Consider the following 18,547-nt stretch of genomic DNA (forward strand, 5'->3'; position numbering starts at 1 on the left):
TCTCAGATTTTTTATTCTTTCGAGATAATATGATTAAAATAGATGACGTGGCATGACACTTTCGATATCTCCCACCAATAAATAAACCAGAGCGAGCTTCACGGATACAAGACGCTACGCTCTCTCGGAAATCCCAAACACCGATCCGTTGACCGGCGATAATCTCTGATCTAGATCCGATGGCGAAGGAACCAGTTCGTGTTCTCGTTACAGGGGCTGCAGGTAACTTTATGCAGTTTCGTTCCCGTATCTTTCATTTCTGATTTCGAATCTCCGGCTAGTGAAACGCAAAGCTCTTGCTTACTCTAGTCAGATCTCTGCTTAGTCTTGGTTATGCCGTCCGAATGTTTTGTCGACCAATGAATTGGACGGCGATTCTTATTTTGTTGGATGGATCTGGGCCTATGAAATTTATTGGGTGTCCTCACTTTGCTAGGCTCGAAACACCGCGAATATACCAGGATTCTTATAGTCTGATGCTTTTTATCCTTGTTTATCCGTTTGGGTGAATCATTGTGCGTCATGGAAGAGCCATCTAATTTATCCCCTTAAAACTTTGCAATCATCCGTTGTCTTTCTGTAGAGGTTTGATCTAGAAATGGACGTTTTACCCAAAGCTGAAGCTGAAGTCAACTTTGTTTTTTTTTTTTTTACTCTTGTCGATTAATAACATTTTGTGCTGGTTGGATTCAACGTTGACCAACAATTAATTGAGTTGCTCTCATATCTGGTTTTGGCAGGGATTATCATGAATTGTAAATGGTTTTGGTTATAACTCTGATTTGGCAACCGTTGTTTTTATAATTAGATATACTTTATAGTTCGTATTTGAAAAAATCGTTTTCGATTGTTCCCCGCTACAAAAGTAACTAACTGTTGTGATTACACAGGACAAATCGGATACGCTCTTGTCCCTATGATTGCAAGGGGGATCATGCTTGGTGCTGACCAGCCTGTGATCCTCCACATGTTGGATATTCCTCCTGCTGCTGAAGCACTCAACGGTGTGAAGATGGAGCTGGTCGATGCTGCTTTCCCTCTTCTCAAAGGTAGTTTCAGTTTCTGAAGCCGTGTTTCCATGCCTGCGCAAACTTTATTTTTTACTGTTAATATTTGCAATCCGTGCCATATGTTGTTTTGCTCAAGTGGGAAAGATGATGAACTTTTGACGTGTCTTATCAAGCGTTGTTGCTACAACTGATGCCGTTGAAGGGTGTACTGGAGTCAACATTGCTGTTATGGTTGGTGGTTTCTCGAGGAAAGAAGGAATGGAGAGGAAGGATGTGATGTCCAAGAATGTCTCAATTTACAAGTCTCAGGCTGCTGCTCCAAACTACAAGGTGATAGGACCTGTTTGCCTCGTTTTTCTTTTTTTTTTTTCTGAAAATGAAGCCTCATCCAATTTTCGTTTGTGACTCGCTTGCTCAAAAACATACTCTCTCGTTTTGTTTTTCAGGTTCTTGTTGTTGCAAACCCTGCAAACACCAATGCATTGATCCTGAAGGAATTTGCACCATCCATCCCTGAGAAGAACATCACTTGTTTGACAAGGCTAGACCACAACAGGGCCTTGGGTCAGATCTCTGAGAGGTTGAGTGTGCCCGTGTCTGATGTTAAGAACGTCATCATCTGGGGAAACCACTCATCCACACAGTACCCAGATGTCAACCATGCTAAGGTGCAAACTTCGTCTAAAGAAAAGCCTGTCCGTGAGCTCGTCAAGAACGATGAGTAGTTGAATGGAGAATTCATCTCTACCGTTCAACAGCGCGGAGCTGCAATCATCAAGGCGAGGAAGTTGTCAAGTGCACTTTCTGCTGCCAGCTCTGCTTGTGACCATATCCATGACTGGGTCCTTGGAACTCCAGAGGTTCACATCACTCTTCCCATTCTTCGCAAGTGTGCTGTTTTTGATAGCCGTTCTTACTTGAATTCTTTTTATTTGGTTCCATTGCTCAGGGTACATTTTTTTCCATGGGAGTATACTCCGATGGCTCGTACAACGTTCCATCAGGACTTATCTACTCCTTCCCTGTCACTTGTCGCAATGGAGAGTGGAGTATTGTCCAAGGTAAGAAAAGCTTTTGCAACTCAAATACTCAATTCTGAATCCCTAATTTGCGCTTACTAATTATGTATTTGGTTGATTAGGCCTTCCGATCGATGAAGTATCGAGGAAGAAGATGGATTTGACGGCAGAGGAGTTAAAGGAAGAGAAGGACTTGGCGTACTCATGCCTCTCTTAAACCAATACTTTTCTTCTGAAGCCATTTTCCATCTATCAGGTTTGAGATTTTTAAAGCTTTTAGGGCTTTTGTCGGAATAAAAATATCTCTAAACACTGTTTTATAAAATCTCTCTGTGGATTGGGTGTCTCTTTAATGAACATAGTACAACCTGGTCTGTTTCTAAACCAGGATAACATTTATACGGTGTCTGGGTTTATGTATCTGATTTGGTTTACCGTTTACCCATAATATATACCTTAATATATTGAATAAAAACAAAAAGTAAAACTGGCAACTTCATGGTTACATATGTGCCGAATAAATTCGGTTTTTGTCATTAGCCCAAACTTGACGAATTCTTCGATATTGAGTTTTTGTACTTTTTCGTAATGGTGTTGTGTTGCAAAAAAAAAATAAATAAATGTCTAGTCTTGCAGCAAAACGGTAGATTTTTTTTTTCTTTTTCAAAAGTTATTTTTTGGAATCTCGAATGAAAATTGTAGGCGGATTTTTCCTGCGGGTTAGAAATCAAATCTATACCAAACACCCGATAACTAGTTTGAGTTGATATTCTAATGTGGGTTGTTTGATTTTATAGTTTCATTCATCCAAATATCTTATAGCCACTAACTAAATTGAACTTTTAATATATAGATCTAACAAGCTAAATCATTTGTTATAGAAATTTAGAATATTAATTTTGTAAGTAAGACGGAAACGGCTACTTTTATGTTTTATCTACCTGAACTAGATTATTTTCTATTTTTCCATGACCCGATAAATCAGAAATGGAATAATAAAATAATAGGCATTACTGGTCCACTAATTGGGGTATACGAGCATTCGAGTTTAATAAAGGGTTCGAATACGAATATTCAAAGTTTATAAGAATTTAGTAATATTTACTTTTTCAATGTTTTTAAACCGGATCGGACCAGTGGTCAGACCAGGTTAAACCACGAATCGGAAGTGTAGCCGGATTGAATTAAAAATCGGATTGAACCGTCAATGAAAATTAACTAAACCGTATTAAACCGAGTTTAACTAAAAAACGTAAGTCATGTTCTTTTGCGTTTTTAAGAGGTAACAAATCAATTTGATTTTTGTTTAATTATTGTACTTTTAGAAATAAAAGATAAGGTTTCTAAATCATAACTTTTTTATACTTCTTTTGGTTTTTTCTTTCTAAATCCATATATAATTATTTGGAAAATTTTATCAAACCCGGTTGAACAACTTATTATCTAAGAGTTTTCCCGATTCGGTCAGTTGTCAAGTTTTAAAAACATTGCCTTTTCCTTTGGTAAAGTAAAAGCAGAGGATTTTGATTGGATTCGGCTACTAAATGAGAGTATGAAGTTCTTCTTATCTTTAAAGTAATATAAAAGAAAAAATCAAACAAAGCAAGACTTACAGCAACATTTATTAATGGATTCTATAAAAGTGGGCATGACCAGAATCGTGTTCATGAACCAACTTATTCGGCCCCAACGCTAAACCCTTTTCTCTAACATAAGAGAAGAGGATAGTTCACTGCTCTTCAGGCCCACTCTACATTTCAAACAAAATTCGATCTCTTGTAAAATATCTTCTATCATAAAGTTCGTTGACGATCCCCAGGAATCTTAGATGAGCATATGAATAATGAGGTGTCGGTAAAAATAAAAAAAGGGGAAAAAACCTTGAAAATATACAAACTATATTAAATTTAGAAGAAAAACATACCAGTTATTTTGGCTAAATTTTAATATAGTGTTAAATCATATATGAAATGTATATGATAAATTTAATTCTTGATTATTCTTTCATCGGTTGGTGTATTTTTCTTCCAAATACACAATACATTGTTAAATTTAATACACAATACATTGTTAAATCATATATGATTTATTTATTAAAAACCCAATTTTATTTTTCTTTATTTCAAATTTGATTTATTTCATAAAAAACACAATACATTGTTAAATCATATAAAATACACTAAATTTAATAGTTTGAGTATTAAAAAAAAGAATGCTTAATAGTTTGAGTATTAAAGACAAAATAATAAATAGTTCATATTTTTTTGAAGAGTCAAAATAGTTGATGTATTTTTCTTCCAAATTTTACATAATTAGTGTATTTTTCAGGTTTTTTCCTAATAAAAAACAATTAAATTCCAACGCCACTAGTTGTGGATAAAGTTATCTACTTTTTCTTCTTGTGAATATTATCTGCACATTATTGCAGCTAAAGTTATCTACGTCTTCCACTAGATCTCAAATCTTTCACTTGCATACCCAAATTAGCAAGGAGAGGTAATCACCAAAAATAACCTTCATAGTTCCTTGAAGATCTTTGTCCCCAAGAGATATCCACTCTGATCGAGTTCTGGTAAGAATTGCCAGGAAGTTGATTTTTTAGAACATCTAATTCTTGATTATTCTTTCATCGGTTAAAGCAAGACTTACTTGGTTTTATTTCAGTAGATCTTTTTCAGCTGTGTTTTCTCTTTGTTTTTTGGGGAAAAGGGTTAGAATTAAATCGATCCCTCCCTTTTGGCCTCTATTTTGATAATCAAGATCACAGCTTTTTTAAGTTAATCATTAATTTCTGTTATTGATATAGAACTACCCCCAGGAATAGCTTTTGGTCTGAAATCATGGCAGAATTTGGACAGAGTGTGGACTTTTAGCTGATTTGGTCTTGATCGCTGATCTATAAGTATGGCGACGAACAAAAAGACTATAGTTTGGTTCAGAAGAGACCTAAGGATTGAGGATAATCCTGCATTAGCCGCTGCTGCTCACGAAGGATCGGTTTTCCCTGTTTTCATTTGGTGTCCGGAGGAAGAAGGACAGTTTTATCCAGGAAGGGCTTCAAGATGGTGGATGAAACAATCACTTGCTCACTTATCTCAATCCTTGAAGGCTCTTGGATCTGAGCTCACTCTTATCAAGACCCATAACACCGTTTCCGCGATCTTGGATTGTATCCGCGCCACTGGTGCCACAAAAGTCGTCTTTAATCATCTCTATGGTATTCTATTCACTGATCTCTTGCTTATTTGATTCTTTTAATCGAACACTTAGTCCTGTGAAGCTGGGGATGATGCAAGCACGTTTCTTTGTTGTAGATCCTGTTTCGCTAGTTCGGGACCATACCGTAAAGGAGAAGCTTGTGGAACTTGGGATCTCTGTGCAAAGCTACAATGGAGATCTACTGTATGAGCCGTGGGAGATTTACTGCGAAAAGGGCAAACCTTTTACGAGTTTTAGTTTGTACTGGAAGAAATGCTTAGACATGTCGATTGAAACCGTTATGCTTCCTCCTCCTTGGCGGTTGACGCATGTCACTGCAGGTAAAACATGTAAAAGCTAACATTTTTATTTTCGATTTTCTTTCTTTCGGGGCACGACGGTTGAGAGAGTTTTTGTGTGTTTCTTTGTTTAGCGGCTGCACCGGTTTGGGCATGTACAATTGAAGAACTAGGTCTAGAAAACGAGGCCGAGAAGCCGAGCAATGCGTTGTTAACTAGAGCCTGGTCCCCAGGGTGGAGCAATGCTGATAAGATACTAAACGAATTCATTGAGAAGCAGTTGATAGATTACGCAAAGAACAGCAAACAAGTTGTTGGGAATTCAACCTCACTGCTCTCTCCATATCTACATTTCGGGGAGATAAGTGTCAGACGTGTTTTCCAGTGTGCCCGGATGAAACAAATCATGTGGGCAGGAGGTAAGAACGGTGAAGGAGAGGAAAGCGCGAATCTTTTTCTAAGAGGGATTGGTCTGAGAGACTATTCCCGGTACATATGTTTCAATTTCCCGTTTACTCACGAGCACTCGTTGCTGAGCCATCTTCGGTTTTTCCCTTGGGATGCTGATGTTGAAAAGTTCAAGGCCTGGAGTCAAGGCAGGACTGGATATCCATTGGTGGATGCCGGAATGAGAGAGCTTTGGGCTACTGGTTGGATGCATAACAAGATAAGAGTGATCGTTTCGAGCTTTGCGGTGAAGTTTCTTCTTCTTCCATGGAAATGGGGAATGAAGTATTTCTGGGATACTCTTTTGGATGCTGATTTGGAATGTGACATCATCGGCTGGCAGTATATCTCAGGGAGCTTACCTGATGGCCATGAGCTTGATCGCTTGGACAATCCTGCGGTAAGATTCAAGACTTATCTATTACATGTTAAGAGTAGTAGTTTAAGCTAGATGTCTCACCCTTAGTTTTCTCACTGAGAGAAGTCTCAGAAGATGTTTGTCTTGGTTTTCAGATACAAGGGGCGAAATATGACCCAGAAGGCGAGTACATAAGGCAATGGCTTCCGGAGCTTGCGAGATTGCCAACGGAATGGATCCATCATCCATGGGACGCTCCTTTAACCGTACTTAAAGCTTCTGGTGTGGAACTTGGAACAAACTATGCGAAACCCATTGTGGATATCGACACAGCTCGTGAGCTACTCGCTAAAGCCATATCAAGAACTCGTGAAGCACAGATCATGATCGGAGCAGCGCCTGATGAGATTGTAGTGGATAGCTTCGAGGCCTTAGAGGCTAACGCCGTTAAAGAACCAGGTCTTTGCCCGTCTATGTCTTCTAATGACCAACGAGTACCTTCGGCTGTTGCTTACAATGGGTCAAAGAGAGTGAAACCCGTGGAAGAAGAAGAAGAAGAAAGAGACATGAAGAAATGTAGAGGATATGAAGAATTTAGTAGAGAAGAAGAAAAGGACTTGTTTTCGACTGCTGATTCTTCTTCTTCTTCGACGGTTAGGAGTGTGTTCTTGGTCTCGCAGTCTTGTTCGTTGCTATCAGAAGGGATGAAGTTGGAAGGTATTCATGATTCATCCGATCAGATTACTGCAAGTTTGGGAAAAAGTGGTTGAAAATCTTTATCAAAATAAGATTTAAACTGTTCTTCTTGTTATGATTATAAAGTATAACATGTAGAAGTGTGAATGTGTCTTTTCACTCTTTGTCCCTTTTGATAATGCTCAGAAGGAAAAGATTGAAAAAAACATATATAATGCTAATAGTTTCGGTTTCTGTTTCTATGTTTGAACAAAATATATGTATGTATGTTCTTGTGGTGTTTGGAATTTCAAGGTATCCTTAGAAATAGCTGGAGCTGGGACTTGGGGTGTTTTTTTTTGTTAATCATGTAAAAAAAACGTTTATTATGCATATTCCTCTGAAAGAGAAAAGCCTTATTTATAGGCCCATTATCAAAATCAAACGACGGTCTCTGTGTGTGGTCCATAAGCCAACTCTCGATTTCTCTTCCCCGTTGATATCAATCCGCCGGTAAATTTCAGTCCAACGGGAAGCGAAAGAGCAACTCCGGCGACTCCTATGGCGTCGTCGAAAGGAGGAAACACCACCGCCCACATCAATACTCTTCACAAACGTCTTTATCACGCTCTCAATCTCGGCTTCAGGTCTTCTCTTCCTCCTCTATTCTCTACATCGTTCTCTCTTTGTCTTTGGCATCATCTGTGGATTCACATGATTCTCTCCACTTTTTTTTTTCTGTGTTTATCTACTCTAGCTACTCTCGATCTCGTTGTTTCTGTACGGGTTGATTGTTTTTTCTTGTTTTCCTTTTGAGTTTGTATCCTGAGTAATTTTGGCTATTGACTGGTAGGAGGGTGTGTGTTGATAAGGAGAAGAAGTGGGAGTGTACTGATATCGAGATACAGAGGCATGTCGTGAGGTCGATTTCAGCTTTTCTTGATTGTTTTTCTCGAGCAACAGCTAACAATCGTCTTATCAAGGTATGGACGAGTTTGATCCATTTGTGTTTGGTTGAAATTTCGTAATGTTTATTGAAAATTTCTGCTTCATTCGTTTTTTTTTGGTGCTGCTTAGGATTCAATTTCTGACATAGCCGGGGCCTTGGTGTTTATTCTAAGGTATAAAAACAGAGCAGTGGTGGGTTTAGCAGCCAATGTAGTTATTAGGTTGATCCGTATTGTTCCTCCTTCTATCTTGCAATCATATTATTTGGATCTCGTGGAGTCTTTATCACCTCTGTTAAGTCTTCAACAATTGGAAGTGTCCCTTCCCTGTGCTGTTGCTTTGAACGCAATTCTCTTGAACGTAAGAGAAACGAAGGAGAAAGAAGTGTGGAAGATTTTAGAAGATGCAAAAACTGTGGTTTCCGTAGCTGGTAATCTGCAGAACTTTTCCGAGGGGGGTATATCAGTGGAATGGTTTCAGGAGATGGCTTCGCTTTTGAGTTCAATAATGTTGAAATGGCCTCAGTCAAGGTATTCTGTCTGGCACAACTCTGCCTTGATGGTTATGTTGGAGAATATTAGTCAGAAGCCTGATATGGGCTTGAAATTTGCAACTTTGAAGCTGTATTCTTCTGTAGGTATATATGGTTGTCGAATTATATATTTTGTTACCAAATCAGCTAACAAATATCCAATTAATTGGCCTTAACTTGTCCCTTGGGTGTTTCTGTTTCAGCTCTTTGTGGTCATGGTGCCAATGAGCTTCTAGATAATGGGAAGCCTATGTTAGATATGATGATTAGCTGCATGGATGAATCAAGCCCCCAAAATGCTCGAATGGAAGGGTTAAAGCTAGCACAAAGGCTTGCGGTAATAGTGATTCATTCTGTTTAGCTTTAGTTAATTAATTTGATGGACTTCTAAGCCGTGACCGTTGCTCAGACAGGTAACCAAGAGTGCTTGAAGATGATAAACATATGTTCTGAGCCCCTAGTAAAGGCTACAGTTCGAACCATGGGTAAGTGGTTCGTAAGCTCAGGAAAGCTTGAACTTGATCAGATGTCTTTGCTTGTGGAGGCTTGTAAACTGGCTCTAATCACTCGTTGGGAAGGAAAGCATCATATTTATTTCTGGAAGTACCGGATCTCAGAAGCGCTTCTTAGTCTTGTTGTGGAGAATTTTCATAGTCAATCCTTGGATGGTTATGCGTCTCTGGAAGAAGAAGTTTCAGTTGCTGACAAGGTACTGAATGCGAATTTCCTACCTAGTCTGAGGTCATATGTTTGGGATATAATTGGATTCTTGGCAGCTCACTGTGAGGAAGAGTTCGACTCCATTTTGCGTGGAGATGAACTCCGCCTCAACTTTCTTGTCACATGTGCATGGTAAGACACTGGTTGTTTGTTTTTCCTCAAACGCCACTTTTTGGATATACTCTTATCTGTTTTGATTTTTGATTATTTTTTCTTTCGATTTTGTTAAGCTTGACCTTTTCAAGGTCGGTTCAAAAAGGCTATCAAATTTGCCAAAACGATATCATCAGCGCCTCCCAAAGCGAGTCAGCATCAAGAGCAGTGTTAATGATGATATATTCTCCATCTAAATACATATCATCGAAGGCCAGAGCTACCCTCTCGTTTATCTTAGGAGATGATGGTGAGCAAAATTTGAATTCCCTTGTGAATTTCCTAAGTTATATTCCATGTTCGGGAGGTTGTGTACTGCCAAATGTACTCCAAACTACCGTCTGCTTGGTGGGCTTGGCATGCTATTCATCGATCCCTCAGTATGCGAGTTTCATTTTAAGAAACCAGGGTTTGGAGATACTGTTATCTTTCTGTAGTTGGTATCAAAGGAATCGGGACAATATTGGAGCATCAAGTTTTGCTCCTTATCCCCAGAGCATCGCTGAGAAAAGGGTATGTTGCTGGGTATGTACGGAAGACTGGGACAACAAAGATGCTTTTCTTCTGTATGCTCTCTTGGCTTTGGCCGAATTGGTAAATCATTCTTTCTCTGAACAGAATCATGCCGAAGAACTTTCATTGAATAGAGAAAATGTGAAAGATCGGTTATGCACCACACTTCAGGAGATCCGAGATGGAACTTATGGGTCTGGTCCAAGGTGGTATGCTGGACACATTCTAAGCTATCTTGGATACTATGGCTTCCAACATAAGTTGGGGAACAGGCTCATGGGAGCTTATGAAGATGAGGAATGTAGTGACATGAGACTTGTTTTTGCTAGTGGGAATAGTGCCAGTGTAAACAAAGTTATTCTCGCTGTCAGATGTCCAATGTTGCTGCCTCCCGAGGAGAGAGCTCACGGTGGCTCGACCATATCAACTGAGAGTTCTCAGGGAACTGTTCAAGAAATCCGCATGTCTGCTAATGTGGATACTTTGGCGCTTATGAAGTTATTAGAGTTTGCTTACTCGGGGTATGTGGAAGTAGAAAGTTCGGCGCGGAAAAAGCTAAAAACTTTAGCGAGACATTGTAAGTCAAAAGTTCTGCTGCAGATGCTCTGCAGAAGAAGACCCAAGTGGGGGTCACCAATACCCAGAATTGATATACCCCTTGCCCTCACTCCCAAATTCATCCATTTCTCGTACGTTTTATCAGTCTGATCATTGTTTTCGAGGTGAACAATCTGATAAACTCAGGTATTGATAACTGTTTACTTGTAATTTCAGGGATGTTATATTAGTACCTAAAGAAACCAACATGGCTGGCTTCAACTGCCGTTCGTGTTCCTTTACATCTCCTCATGCTCACTCTCATCGAGTTATACTGTCGTCAGGCTGTGAATACCTACGTGCCTTGTTCCGGTCCGGGATGCAAGAGAGGTATGCAATAGTTACTATTAGTTAACACAATTTTTCATTTGCATATAGAGCGAAAAGTATGTTCGTGGCTGTCTTAGTTTTATGATTTTTAAATAGCCAAATTTTAGCAGCTTCTAGTTAGGGGTGGGTTCACGGGTATCCATGAGAAAATCAAATACCCACAGATACCAATACTCGAGCGGTTACCTGAACCAAAACTCGCTGTGAGGAACTTCTGGCCCCTGGGACCACAAGTGAGGAATTCACCGGTACCAAGTGAGTCAGAGTATACGTACGGGTATGTGTGTCCACCCTTAGTTCTTGTAGACCAAACCTACGGAAATGTTTGGTGTTTTTACTGACAATGTAATTGTGATGCGGGGCAGAGACGAATGCATTTTAGGAGCTGTCTAGTGTTTTCATTTGGGAATTAAAAGGGTCAAAATCTAACATAGTTGCGATATTCTGGTTTGCAGCCATTTGGATAGACTAAACGTCCCTGTGAGCTGGGTGGGGCTAACTAAGCTTGTGAATTGGTTCTACTGTGACGAATTGCCAAACCCTCCATCGGGTTGCAAATGGAACAACATGGACACCGAGGCAAAACTACATGAGCTTTTAGCTTACGTGGAGATAAACTCGCTAGCCGAGTGGTGGATAATGGAAGATCTTCAAAACGATTGTGCTAAAGTGATTCTCTCTTGCTTGGAATCCGCTAGAGAGTTATCGATCAAAACAATCGAACTAGCTGCAAGTTTCTCGATGTGGAAACTGGTGGAGGCAGCTGCTGATCATGCAGCTCCTATTTACCATCAGCTTCGTGACTCAGGTGAGCTCGATGAGCTAGATGATGAACTGGTCAACTTGATCCGAACTGCTGCTGTTCAGTTTTCTCAACAGGGTGGTTGAATTAGCCGAAACGAAAGCTAAAGAGAGAGAGCGAGAGGTTTGACCGTTTTGAGAAATATAGAACCGTGACTCTGAGAATTTTGGTTGTGTGTGAATAGGCAAATGTGTCCTCGCATCATCGACCAAGTATATAGGATCTGGGATGGTTAGTGATTTATGGACACTAATCTATCTTTGAAGATCGTGTACATGTTATGATGATTTTCGAATAGGGAGCAATCTGTTGCTAAGAAAGACATAATTTTTTGTGCTATTATTACAAACTTGAACTACTGATGCTAAGTGTGGATCAAATATCAAAAAGTGTGATATTTTAGACAATTGCCATTTTTGTAACAAATATTTTATATATAATTTTTCTAAAATGTAAAGAGAGTCACAATTTTTTTATTTCTCATTTGGAACTTAACAAACCCCGCGAATGGTCAATTCGTAGGAAATCAAATATACGTTAAACGTGAAAGCCACTATAGTAGTACATCTATTTTCCTTTACAAAAAAAAAACAAACAAATTTTTCATTGAAACTTAAGAAACACGATAAAGCGTGAAACAAAGAGAGAAGAAAGCAAGGGAAGATGATGTTGAAAGTCGCGAAGGACGCACTATACGTCGCAAAAATGCTCTTTTACCAATTGGTTGGTATCGTCATCGCCGGTATGGGCTTCTTCATCGACGCTTACGATCTCTTCTGCTTATCTTTGGTTTCGAAGCTCTTTGGTCGTCTCTATATCCGCAACCTGTTACCGGATAATCCTGTGATTCCTGTCATTAGATTAGAGTCGATCCAGTTATTGAATAAAAAGAAAAAGAAAACAATATCGTTGATTCCATTTATGAGTCCTTTAATAAAGATACGGTCCATATTAAGTGGCTCTTTATTTATATTATACGGATTTATTTGGTGGGATTGATCTTTAGAGTAGATGTTTTTGTTATAGTTGTATGTCTGTTTGTGTATAAATAAGGAGAAAGCTTTTTTTTATTAAGGAGAAAACTTGTAACTCTATGGTTGATGGCAATGTTCGGTGGTTCTCTGGTTAATTCTCCCCAACCAACTCTCTGGTTCAGTTACAACTGCTGCTTCAAGTTCTGGTTCTTTCTTAACTATGGTCTATGGGTTTCTTTCTGGTTTAAATTTTGGTTTTAATTGATGTATGGTTGGGCTTCCAACACTGGGCCTTTGGCTCTGTAAAACTTTTTAGTCTCCTGAATTAAAAATTGAATACCCTTTGACAAAATAAAAAAAAAAAAATTATAACATAATAACAGATAAAAATTTAAGCTTGATGAAAATAAATGGACATTTTTAGCCTGACGAAGATGGTCACTATGGGTCCCACACACCCAATAATAGGATCTTCACGCTTCTCATGCAGAACTTAGATCGAACGGTTATGACGTAATAATATCAGTCCCACACAACCCCAAAAAGAATCTTGTCAACAAAAAAAACAGCTGACATTTCAAGTCAACAAAACGGACATTTTTAAGCTTAATGAAACGGTAATAATATCGGTCCCACACAACCCAAAAAGGAATCTTGTCATTGATGATTCTCCACGCTTCTCATGTTTTGCATGATATCTCCTCCACGTTTCTCTTCTGCTGCCTCATCTTATCCTCCTCCTTATTCTTCTTCTTCTTCTTCTTCTTGTGTATGCTATATAAGCAGCCTTTGTGTGAAATCTTGAAAAATAAAACAGATACAAAAAAATACATAAAATGGTGGCCAAAAACTCAACCGAATTCGACTGCAAGTCTTTCGATGAAACCAAAGCTGCAGTGGTTGAAGCTCAAAACACTGAGGTTCCTCCAATCTTTGGCTTTCCTCCAGTTGCCTTTGATGACAAGACACCTTCTGTCTCTGCCTCAGACTTCTCTATACCTATCATCGACTTTGCAGGCATCCACGTGGACGCAGTGTCACGTGAAGGCATTGTGGAGAAGATCAAGAACGCTGCAGAGAAGTGGGGGATTTTCCAGTTGATCAATCATGGTATTCCTTTAAGCGTCCTTGAAGAGATTCAAAATGGAGTTGTTAGGTTTCATGAGCTAGATCCTGAGGTTAAGAGATCTTACTTCTCGCTCGACTTCACCAAGAGATTTATCTACCACAATAATTTCGAACTCTACAGTTCTTCTTCTGGTAACTGGAGAGACAGTTTCGCTTCTTACATGACTCCTGATCCTCCAACTCCTGAGGAGCTCCCTGTGGCTTGCAGGTGAATTCATTTTTCATTGAGAAATCTTAGGAAATATTGAAGTTATGTATTGATTCTAGCTAAGTTTTTATAACATCACTGTCTCAGAGATGCTATGATCGGATACTCGAAGCATGTGATGAGTTTGAGTGGTTTACTCTTTGAACTTCTCTCAGAAGCTCTTGGTTTGAGCTCTGAGATGCTCAAGAGCATGGATTGCATGAAAGATTTGCTTATGATCTGCCATTACTACCCTCCCTGCCCACAACCTGACCTAACTTTAGGCACAAGTAAGCATTCCGACAACACCTTCATTACCATCCTTCTTCAAGATCAAATCGGTGGTCTTCAAGTCCTTCATCAAGACTGTTGGGTCGATGTCTCGCCTATTCCCGGGGCTCTTGTCATTAACATCGGTGATTTCTTGCAGGTAAATCTCTCATTGAACCATAAGAGACCGAACCTAGAACAGAGGTTTAATTTAGTTACGTTGAATTACGCTTTCTCACTTTTTAGTTGGTTTATGTAGCTGATGACGAACGACAAGTTCATAAGCGCTGAGCATAGGGTTCTTGCAAACAGAGTTGGACCGAGGATTTCAGTCGCGTGCTTTTTCAGCTCGAGTATGAATCCGAACCCCACAGTTTATGGACCAATCAAACAGCTTTTATCTGAAGAGAATCCTCCAAAATACAGAGACTTCACAATACCAGAGTACACAAAGGGATACATTGAGAAAGGTCTCGATGGAACATCGCATCTGTCACATTTCAGGTTATGAAAACATTCATGAAATAGTATACCGTCTTATTTGATGTAAAGGGTTTCAGACAATCCCGTACGTGTTTCGTGCTTCTGTTTGGGCCAGTCCTTGTCCTTGTCCGTGTTAAGCTATTATGGTCTTGAGGCAGTCTTATGGTATAAAGTATCTACAGAATGACGCAATTTCAAGGCTAACATTACCATATTGTTGATTACAATTTCTATTGTGGCTGATCTCACCGGCCTTGACTATATTAGCATTTATTTTGGAGATATTGAGTAAATTTGTTCTAAACTTAAAAACTGATTTTTGTCAGTGTATAAGGGATGAATTTAAAATCGATTTTGACCATCGAACAAAATCATTTCAGAGAAAAAGAAAAAGAAAGTACTAGTTATTATTTTCATTCAAAAAGATCAAACGCGCAGGAATATACCGAACTAAACTATTTTTTTTTATAGAAACTTAAAAGATATTACAACGATGTAATTGACTAAATTGATATCAAATATAAGGTTAGCTTTCTCTTTCAGTATCTGCATTTAAAAACAAAATCCAATTAAGCTCATTTAGATGAATCACATGAAGTGTTACAAACATATCAAATGATCATATAGCTTACACGCTACGGAAACATAAAAGGAGGTTTCATATATATTCATTATTTTCAAATGATGATTAATACATTCTCAAAACTAATTACACAAGGACCCGATTGAACTTTGAAGTTCTAGGAATGAAGATGACCCGCTTAAAGAATCTTATTCGTTACAGAAATCAATTGACAATACAATTTATTTGTCAATAATACAGCTTCTTACGTTTATGAGTTTTTTTCTCTTTTTTTTGGTTATAAATGGGAATGGTCTGTCACGTAACTTTCAATCTACAACGATTGAGTTCCCTTTATTGCCTCTTACCCATGTTAGTGTTATTATTCTTGTTATAGTTCTCTCCATATTCAAGAAGTTCCTCCAAAACACTATCGTCCAAGTACTCAAACTCAAAAACTTGCCTCGACGAGGAAGAGTTTGCCGCGGTGCCTGCAGGGTTGGAGGAAGATCCGGTTCCCATATTATACTCATGAGGAAAGTTGAGAATGGCGGCTTGGCCTCTCATTGAATAGGCGGCTCGGTCATAGGCTCTAGCCGCGTCTTCCGCAGTGTCAAACGTCCCTAGCCACACACGCTCGCCGTGCTTTCTCGAATCTCTGATTTCCGCTGCATATTTTCCCCAAGGCCGCCTCCTTACTCCCCGGAACTTCCCTTGCTCCGCTCCTCCTCCTCCGCCACCGCTACGGCCTCCTTGATCCATATTTATGTGTGTAGTTTTTGTGTGTGTGAGAAGAGAGACAATGGAGAAATGAGTACGAATAAGAAAATTGATTTCTGAGGTTTGATACGAACACAAGTTTGAGCCTATGTGTTTTGTCTTTGTGTGTGTTTTATTCAAATCTGCATGAGTTGCGTTAAATGAAATTTCATTTGGGGAATTTATAGGCAAGGAAACAAGTGGGTCCATTAACCTAATATTCGAATTTCGAAGCCTCCACTTATCTATCTCATGTAGATTCTTTATATTGTACCTTTTTTCTTTCGAAATCTATGTTCCTTATATGATATAGATTTTTCTTGGGGTTATTTAGTATTATGCATGCAATATATGTGGCATCTGCCACCATTTTGCTATTTATTTAGAAAATTTAGATGATAAAACTTTTTTTTTGTTCAAAGATGATAAAACTAACCATTGTATTTACAAGTCTGAAAACACCTACTGATACAAAATGTACAAAATCAAAACATTTTGTTGTCATTTCCATTCAATTTTTGTGTTTAGATGTTGATATGATATGAAAATATTGATGAACTGGTTTTTTATATGTGATGATTAGAGAAAAAAAAATATCTTAAACATAATAAGATATTAACATCTTGAATTAAACAAACTCGTATTTTCTAATAACCTGCATAAAATTAAAAAGACTGGCAGGTTGCAATGAAGTTTAAAGTCAAGATTTGAGTTACTTTTATCTGCAATTTATGTGTTTTTACTCACTTAGATAAGTTTTTGTTTCCTATAAGAAAAAATAAAAGTAACTTTGGATTCAATGTTTATGGTAAGAATATGACATATATTATTTTTTTAATCTGCTAGTGCAGCTAGAGAAAAAAGTTCTAGAACTTTTAACTCGAACTTGAGGTTGTCCAATAAGCTAATGAATTTAACTATCAAATTAGACATTCTTTTAATATTATATTAAGTAATATCTTATGGTATTTTTTAGCAACAGTAATGGAATTTGTGTTGCCAAAATTGAGGTGTGCAACTGAATAAAGAGAAAACCATAGTTAATGGGAGGGGCCATCAGAATATGTTTGACTTGGGTAGTGCCCACGTGTGTTGACTCTCAAAACCTACTCAGAAGTTTCCGTTGGACCATAACTATACTCTCTTTTTTTTACCAATTAATACGCGTAGTGGAGACTACTAGGGTCTAAGTTCTTGACATGACTTTCCATTTTGGAGACTTCTTTTCTTCTAGCGTTATATTTTTGCACCGATTTCTTTTTTTTTTTGTATCAGGTCTTTTGTTTTTTTTCTTCTGGTTTTATGTCAAGTTTACGAACATACATTAACCGAGCAAACAAAAAAACACCTTATTTTTCAATTAGTTGAAATTAATAACTAAATTATGTTTTATGTACATATTGAGGTATTGAAAGGACCCGGGCCCTAAATCAAGTAATATTGGGGTCTTACGTGTCTGCTTGGTCTTAAGATTGATACCTCAATTCCGTATAAACAAATGTAAGTATCTGGTTGGTTTGTAACTTTAAAATATTATGTTCACATTAAATTCAAACAAATATTTTTATATTATAATAGATCATTTGTATTTGTAAGTTGTGACCGAAAATACAAAAGGTATTCGCAATTTGATTTATACTGTAGTAAATTATACAAAAGGTACAATTCACACAAATGTTATTTTTTAAAAATATTAATCATATTTCCATTTCATGTAAATATAAATACAAAACCAAAAAAGGTCAAACGTATAATCAAACTATTTGTAATCGCGTTATAAATACTCTAGTCTCTAGAATCATTAAGAGACTTATACGAGAGGTTTTCGTATAAGTGATCGAACAATCCATAGTATCTTTCATCCGTAAACTCAATTATTTTACTGACATTATTATCGAAATCGTACTTTATAAACATATTCATTAACCTATTTGTCACGTGCGTCTTTCTAACGATTCATGCATCCTTGTGATTAAGGATCAAAATGTCTATAACTAACGTTAAGTCAAGTGAAAAAAGCATGTCCAATGTATCTAGATGATAGTTAATTCATGATCATGGTCACAAAGTAGATTTACTTCTTCTAGTTTATTTTTTGTTTCTCTCTATATATATATATATATATAATATATATAAAAATAACATTAGCCCCTTTTGCCTGCTCCTAGTCGTGGATTCGATCTTCTATGTGTCCGTACACTTTTTTTTATTGGAAAAAACCAAAGTTAGTCTACAAAGCAGATTTATGGAGTTTATTTCCCTCTCTATCTCTCTCCTTTTTTCTTTAATATCCGGGTTCCTTTCCCTTTCATTACATTATAGAAATAATGATTACGGTTTTATTATTAGGTCGTTTAAATCTGACTTGGCTTTGACTTTGAATATATCCACGACAAATAATATACTAGGTGTATATATTAAATAGAAAATCAACAATCTTTAAATCTACAGTATCCGACGTCTACGTCTTTCATGCATTTAACTATAGATCTTCAATCGGAATTCAAAACAGTAAGCGAATAATTTATAAGAAAATTGGAAATAACGTTCATTCTTTTTGTAGATTAATAATCATGAAAAAAA

General features: G+C 37.7%; 5 protein-coding genes across 7 annotated transcripts; 4 read left to right on the plus strand and 1 right to left on the minus strand.

The window, feature by feature from the left end:
* Positions 1–88: 88 nt before the first annotated feature.
* Positions 89–2,523, plus strand: LOC18994426 (malate dehydrogenase 1, cytoplasmic). The gene is given in 6 exon segments (XM_024153259.1): positions 89–222; positions 891–1,049; positions 1,184–1,340; positions 1,457–1,870; positions 1,960–2,071; positions 2,152–2,523. Coding segments are annotated over 4 exon segments (723 nt in total). The 5' UTR covers positions 89–222; positions 891–1,049; positions 1,184–1,238; the 3' UTR covers positions 2,247–2,523.
* A 1,878-nt stretch (positions 2,524–4,401) lies between these two features.
* LOC18994427 (cryptochrome-2) lies at positions 4,402–7,314 on the plus strand. The gene is made up of 5 exons (XM_006418070.2): positions 4,402–4,601; positions 4,836–5,246; positions 5,344–5,568; positions 5,661–6,373; positions 6,487–7,314. Exons 2-5 carry the CDS (start codon positions 4,934–4,936, stop codon positions 7,099–7,101), a joined length of 1,866 nt encoding a protein of 621 aa, XP_006418133.1. The 5' UTR covers positions 4,402–4,601; positions 4,836–4,933; the 3' UTR covers positions 7,102–7,314.
* Positions 7,261–12,003, plus strand: LOC18994428 (BTB/POZ domain-containing protein At1g04390). Of its 3 annotated transcripts, none has more exons than XR_002897979.1 (9): positions 7,261–7,653; positions 7,860–7,989; positions 8,084–8,591; positions 8,690–8,823; positions 8,896–9,338; positions 9,437–10,561; positions 10,647–10,799; positions 10,896–11,076; positions 11,255–11,669. XR_002897979.1 is itself a non-coding variant. In XM_024152345.1 (8 exons), the coding sequence occupies exons 1-8, from the start codon at positions 7,568–7,570 to the stop codon at positions 11,685–11,687; spliced, it is 3,012 nt and encodes a 1,003-aa protein (XP_024008113.1). In that variant the 5' UTR covers positions 7,261–7,567; the 3' UTR covers positions 11,688–12,003. The 3 variants fall into 3 exon arrangements, 1 of the variants encoding a protein (XP_024008113.1); XR_002897980.1 differs by having other exon boundaries at positions 10,910–11,076; XM_024152345.1 differs by lacking the exon at positions 10,896–11,076 and having other exon boundaries at positions 11,255–12,003.
* A 1,374-nt stretch (positions 12,004–13,377) lies between these two features.
* Positions 13,378–14,919, plus strand: LOC18994429 (1-aminocyclopropane-1-carboxylate oxidase homolog 7). The gene is made up of 3 exons (XM_006418072.2): positions 13,378–13,911; positions 13,999–14,320; positions 14,420–14,919. The coding sequence occupies exons 1-3, from the start codon at positions 13,412–13,414 to the stop codon at positions 14,669–14,671; spliced, it is 1,074 nt and encodes a 357-aa protein (XP_006418135.1). The 5' UTR covers positions 13,378–13,411; the 3' UTR covers positions 14,672–14,919.
* A 640-nt stretch (positions 14,920–15,559) lies between these two features.
* LOC18994430 (ethylene-responsive transcription factor 14) lies at positions 15,560–15,967 on the minus strand. Its single transcript, XM_006418073.1, has one exon. The coding sequence runs from the start codon at positions 15,965–15,967 to the stop codon at positions 15,560–15,562; it is 408 nt and encodes a 135-aa protein (XP_006418136.1).
* Between the last annotated feature and the right edge of the window lie 2,580 nt (positions 15,968–18,547).

Source organism: Eutrema salsugineum, unplaced genomic scaffold, assembly GCF_000478725.1.
Source record: "Eutrema salsugineum unplaced genomic scaffold, Eutsalg1_0 scaffold_5, whole genome shotgun sequence".
Classification (NCBI taxonomy): Eukaryota; Viridiplantae; Streptophyta; class Magnoliopsida; order Brassicales; family Brassicaceae; genus Eutrema; species Eutrema salsugineum.

Excerpts from the sequence above, each read along its gene's own strand:
- LOC18994428 (XM_024152345.1), top strand. The coding sequence starts at position 7,568 with ATGGCGTCGTCGAAAGGAGGAAACACCACCGCCCACATCAATACTCTT. Across the intron at positions 7,654-7,859 it reads GCTCTCAATCTCGGCTTCAG|GAGGGTGTGTGTTGATAAGG; the intron begins GTCTTCTCTTCC and ends ATTGACTGGTAG. Across the intron at positions 10,562-10,646 it reads CCCAAATTCATCCATTTCTC|GGATGTTATATTAGTACCTA; the intron begins GTACGTTTTATC and ends TTGTAATTTCAG.
- LOC18994429 (XM_006418072.2), top strand. The coding sequence starts at position 13,412 with ATGGTGGCCAAAAACTCAACCGAATTCGACTGCAAGTCTTTCGATGAA. Across the intron at positions 13,912-13,998 it reads GAGCTCCCTGTGGCTTGCAG|AGATGCTATGATCGGATACT; the intron begins GTGAATTCATTT and ends TCACTGTCTCAG. Across the intron at positions 14,321-14,419 it reads ACATCGGTGATTTCTTGCAG|CTGATGACGAACGACAAGTT; the intron begins GTAAATCTCTCA and ends TGGTTTATGTAG.
- LOC18994430 (XM_006418073.1), bottom strand. The coding sequence starts at position 15,967 with ATGGATCAAGGAGGCCGTAGCGGTGGCGGAGGAGGAGGAGCGGAGCAA.
- LOC18994427 (XM_006418070.2), top strand. The coding sequence starts at position 4,934 with ATGGCGACGAACAAAAAGACTATAGTTTGGTTCAGAAGAGACCTAAGG. Across the intron at positions 5,569-5,660 it reads GTTGACGCATGTCACTGCAG|CGGCTGCACCGGTTTGGGCA; the intron begins GTAAAACATGTA and ends TTCTTTGTTTAG. Across the intron at positions 6,374-6,486 it reads ATCGCTTGGACAATCCTGCG|ATACAAGGGGCGAAATATGA; the intron begins GTAAGATTCAAG and ends CTTGGTTTTCAG.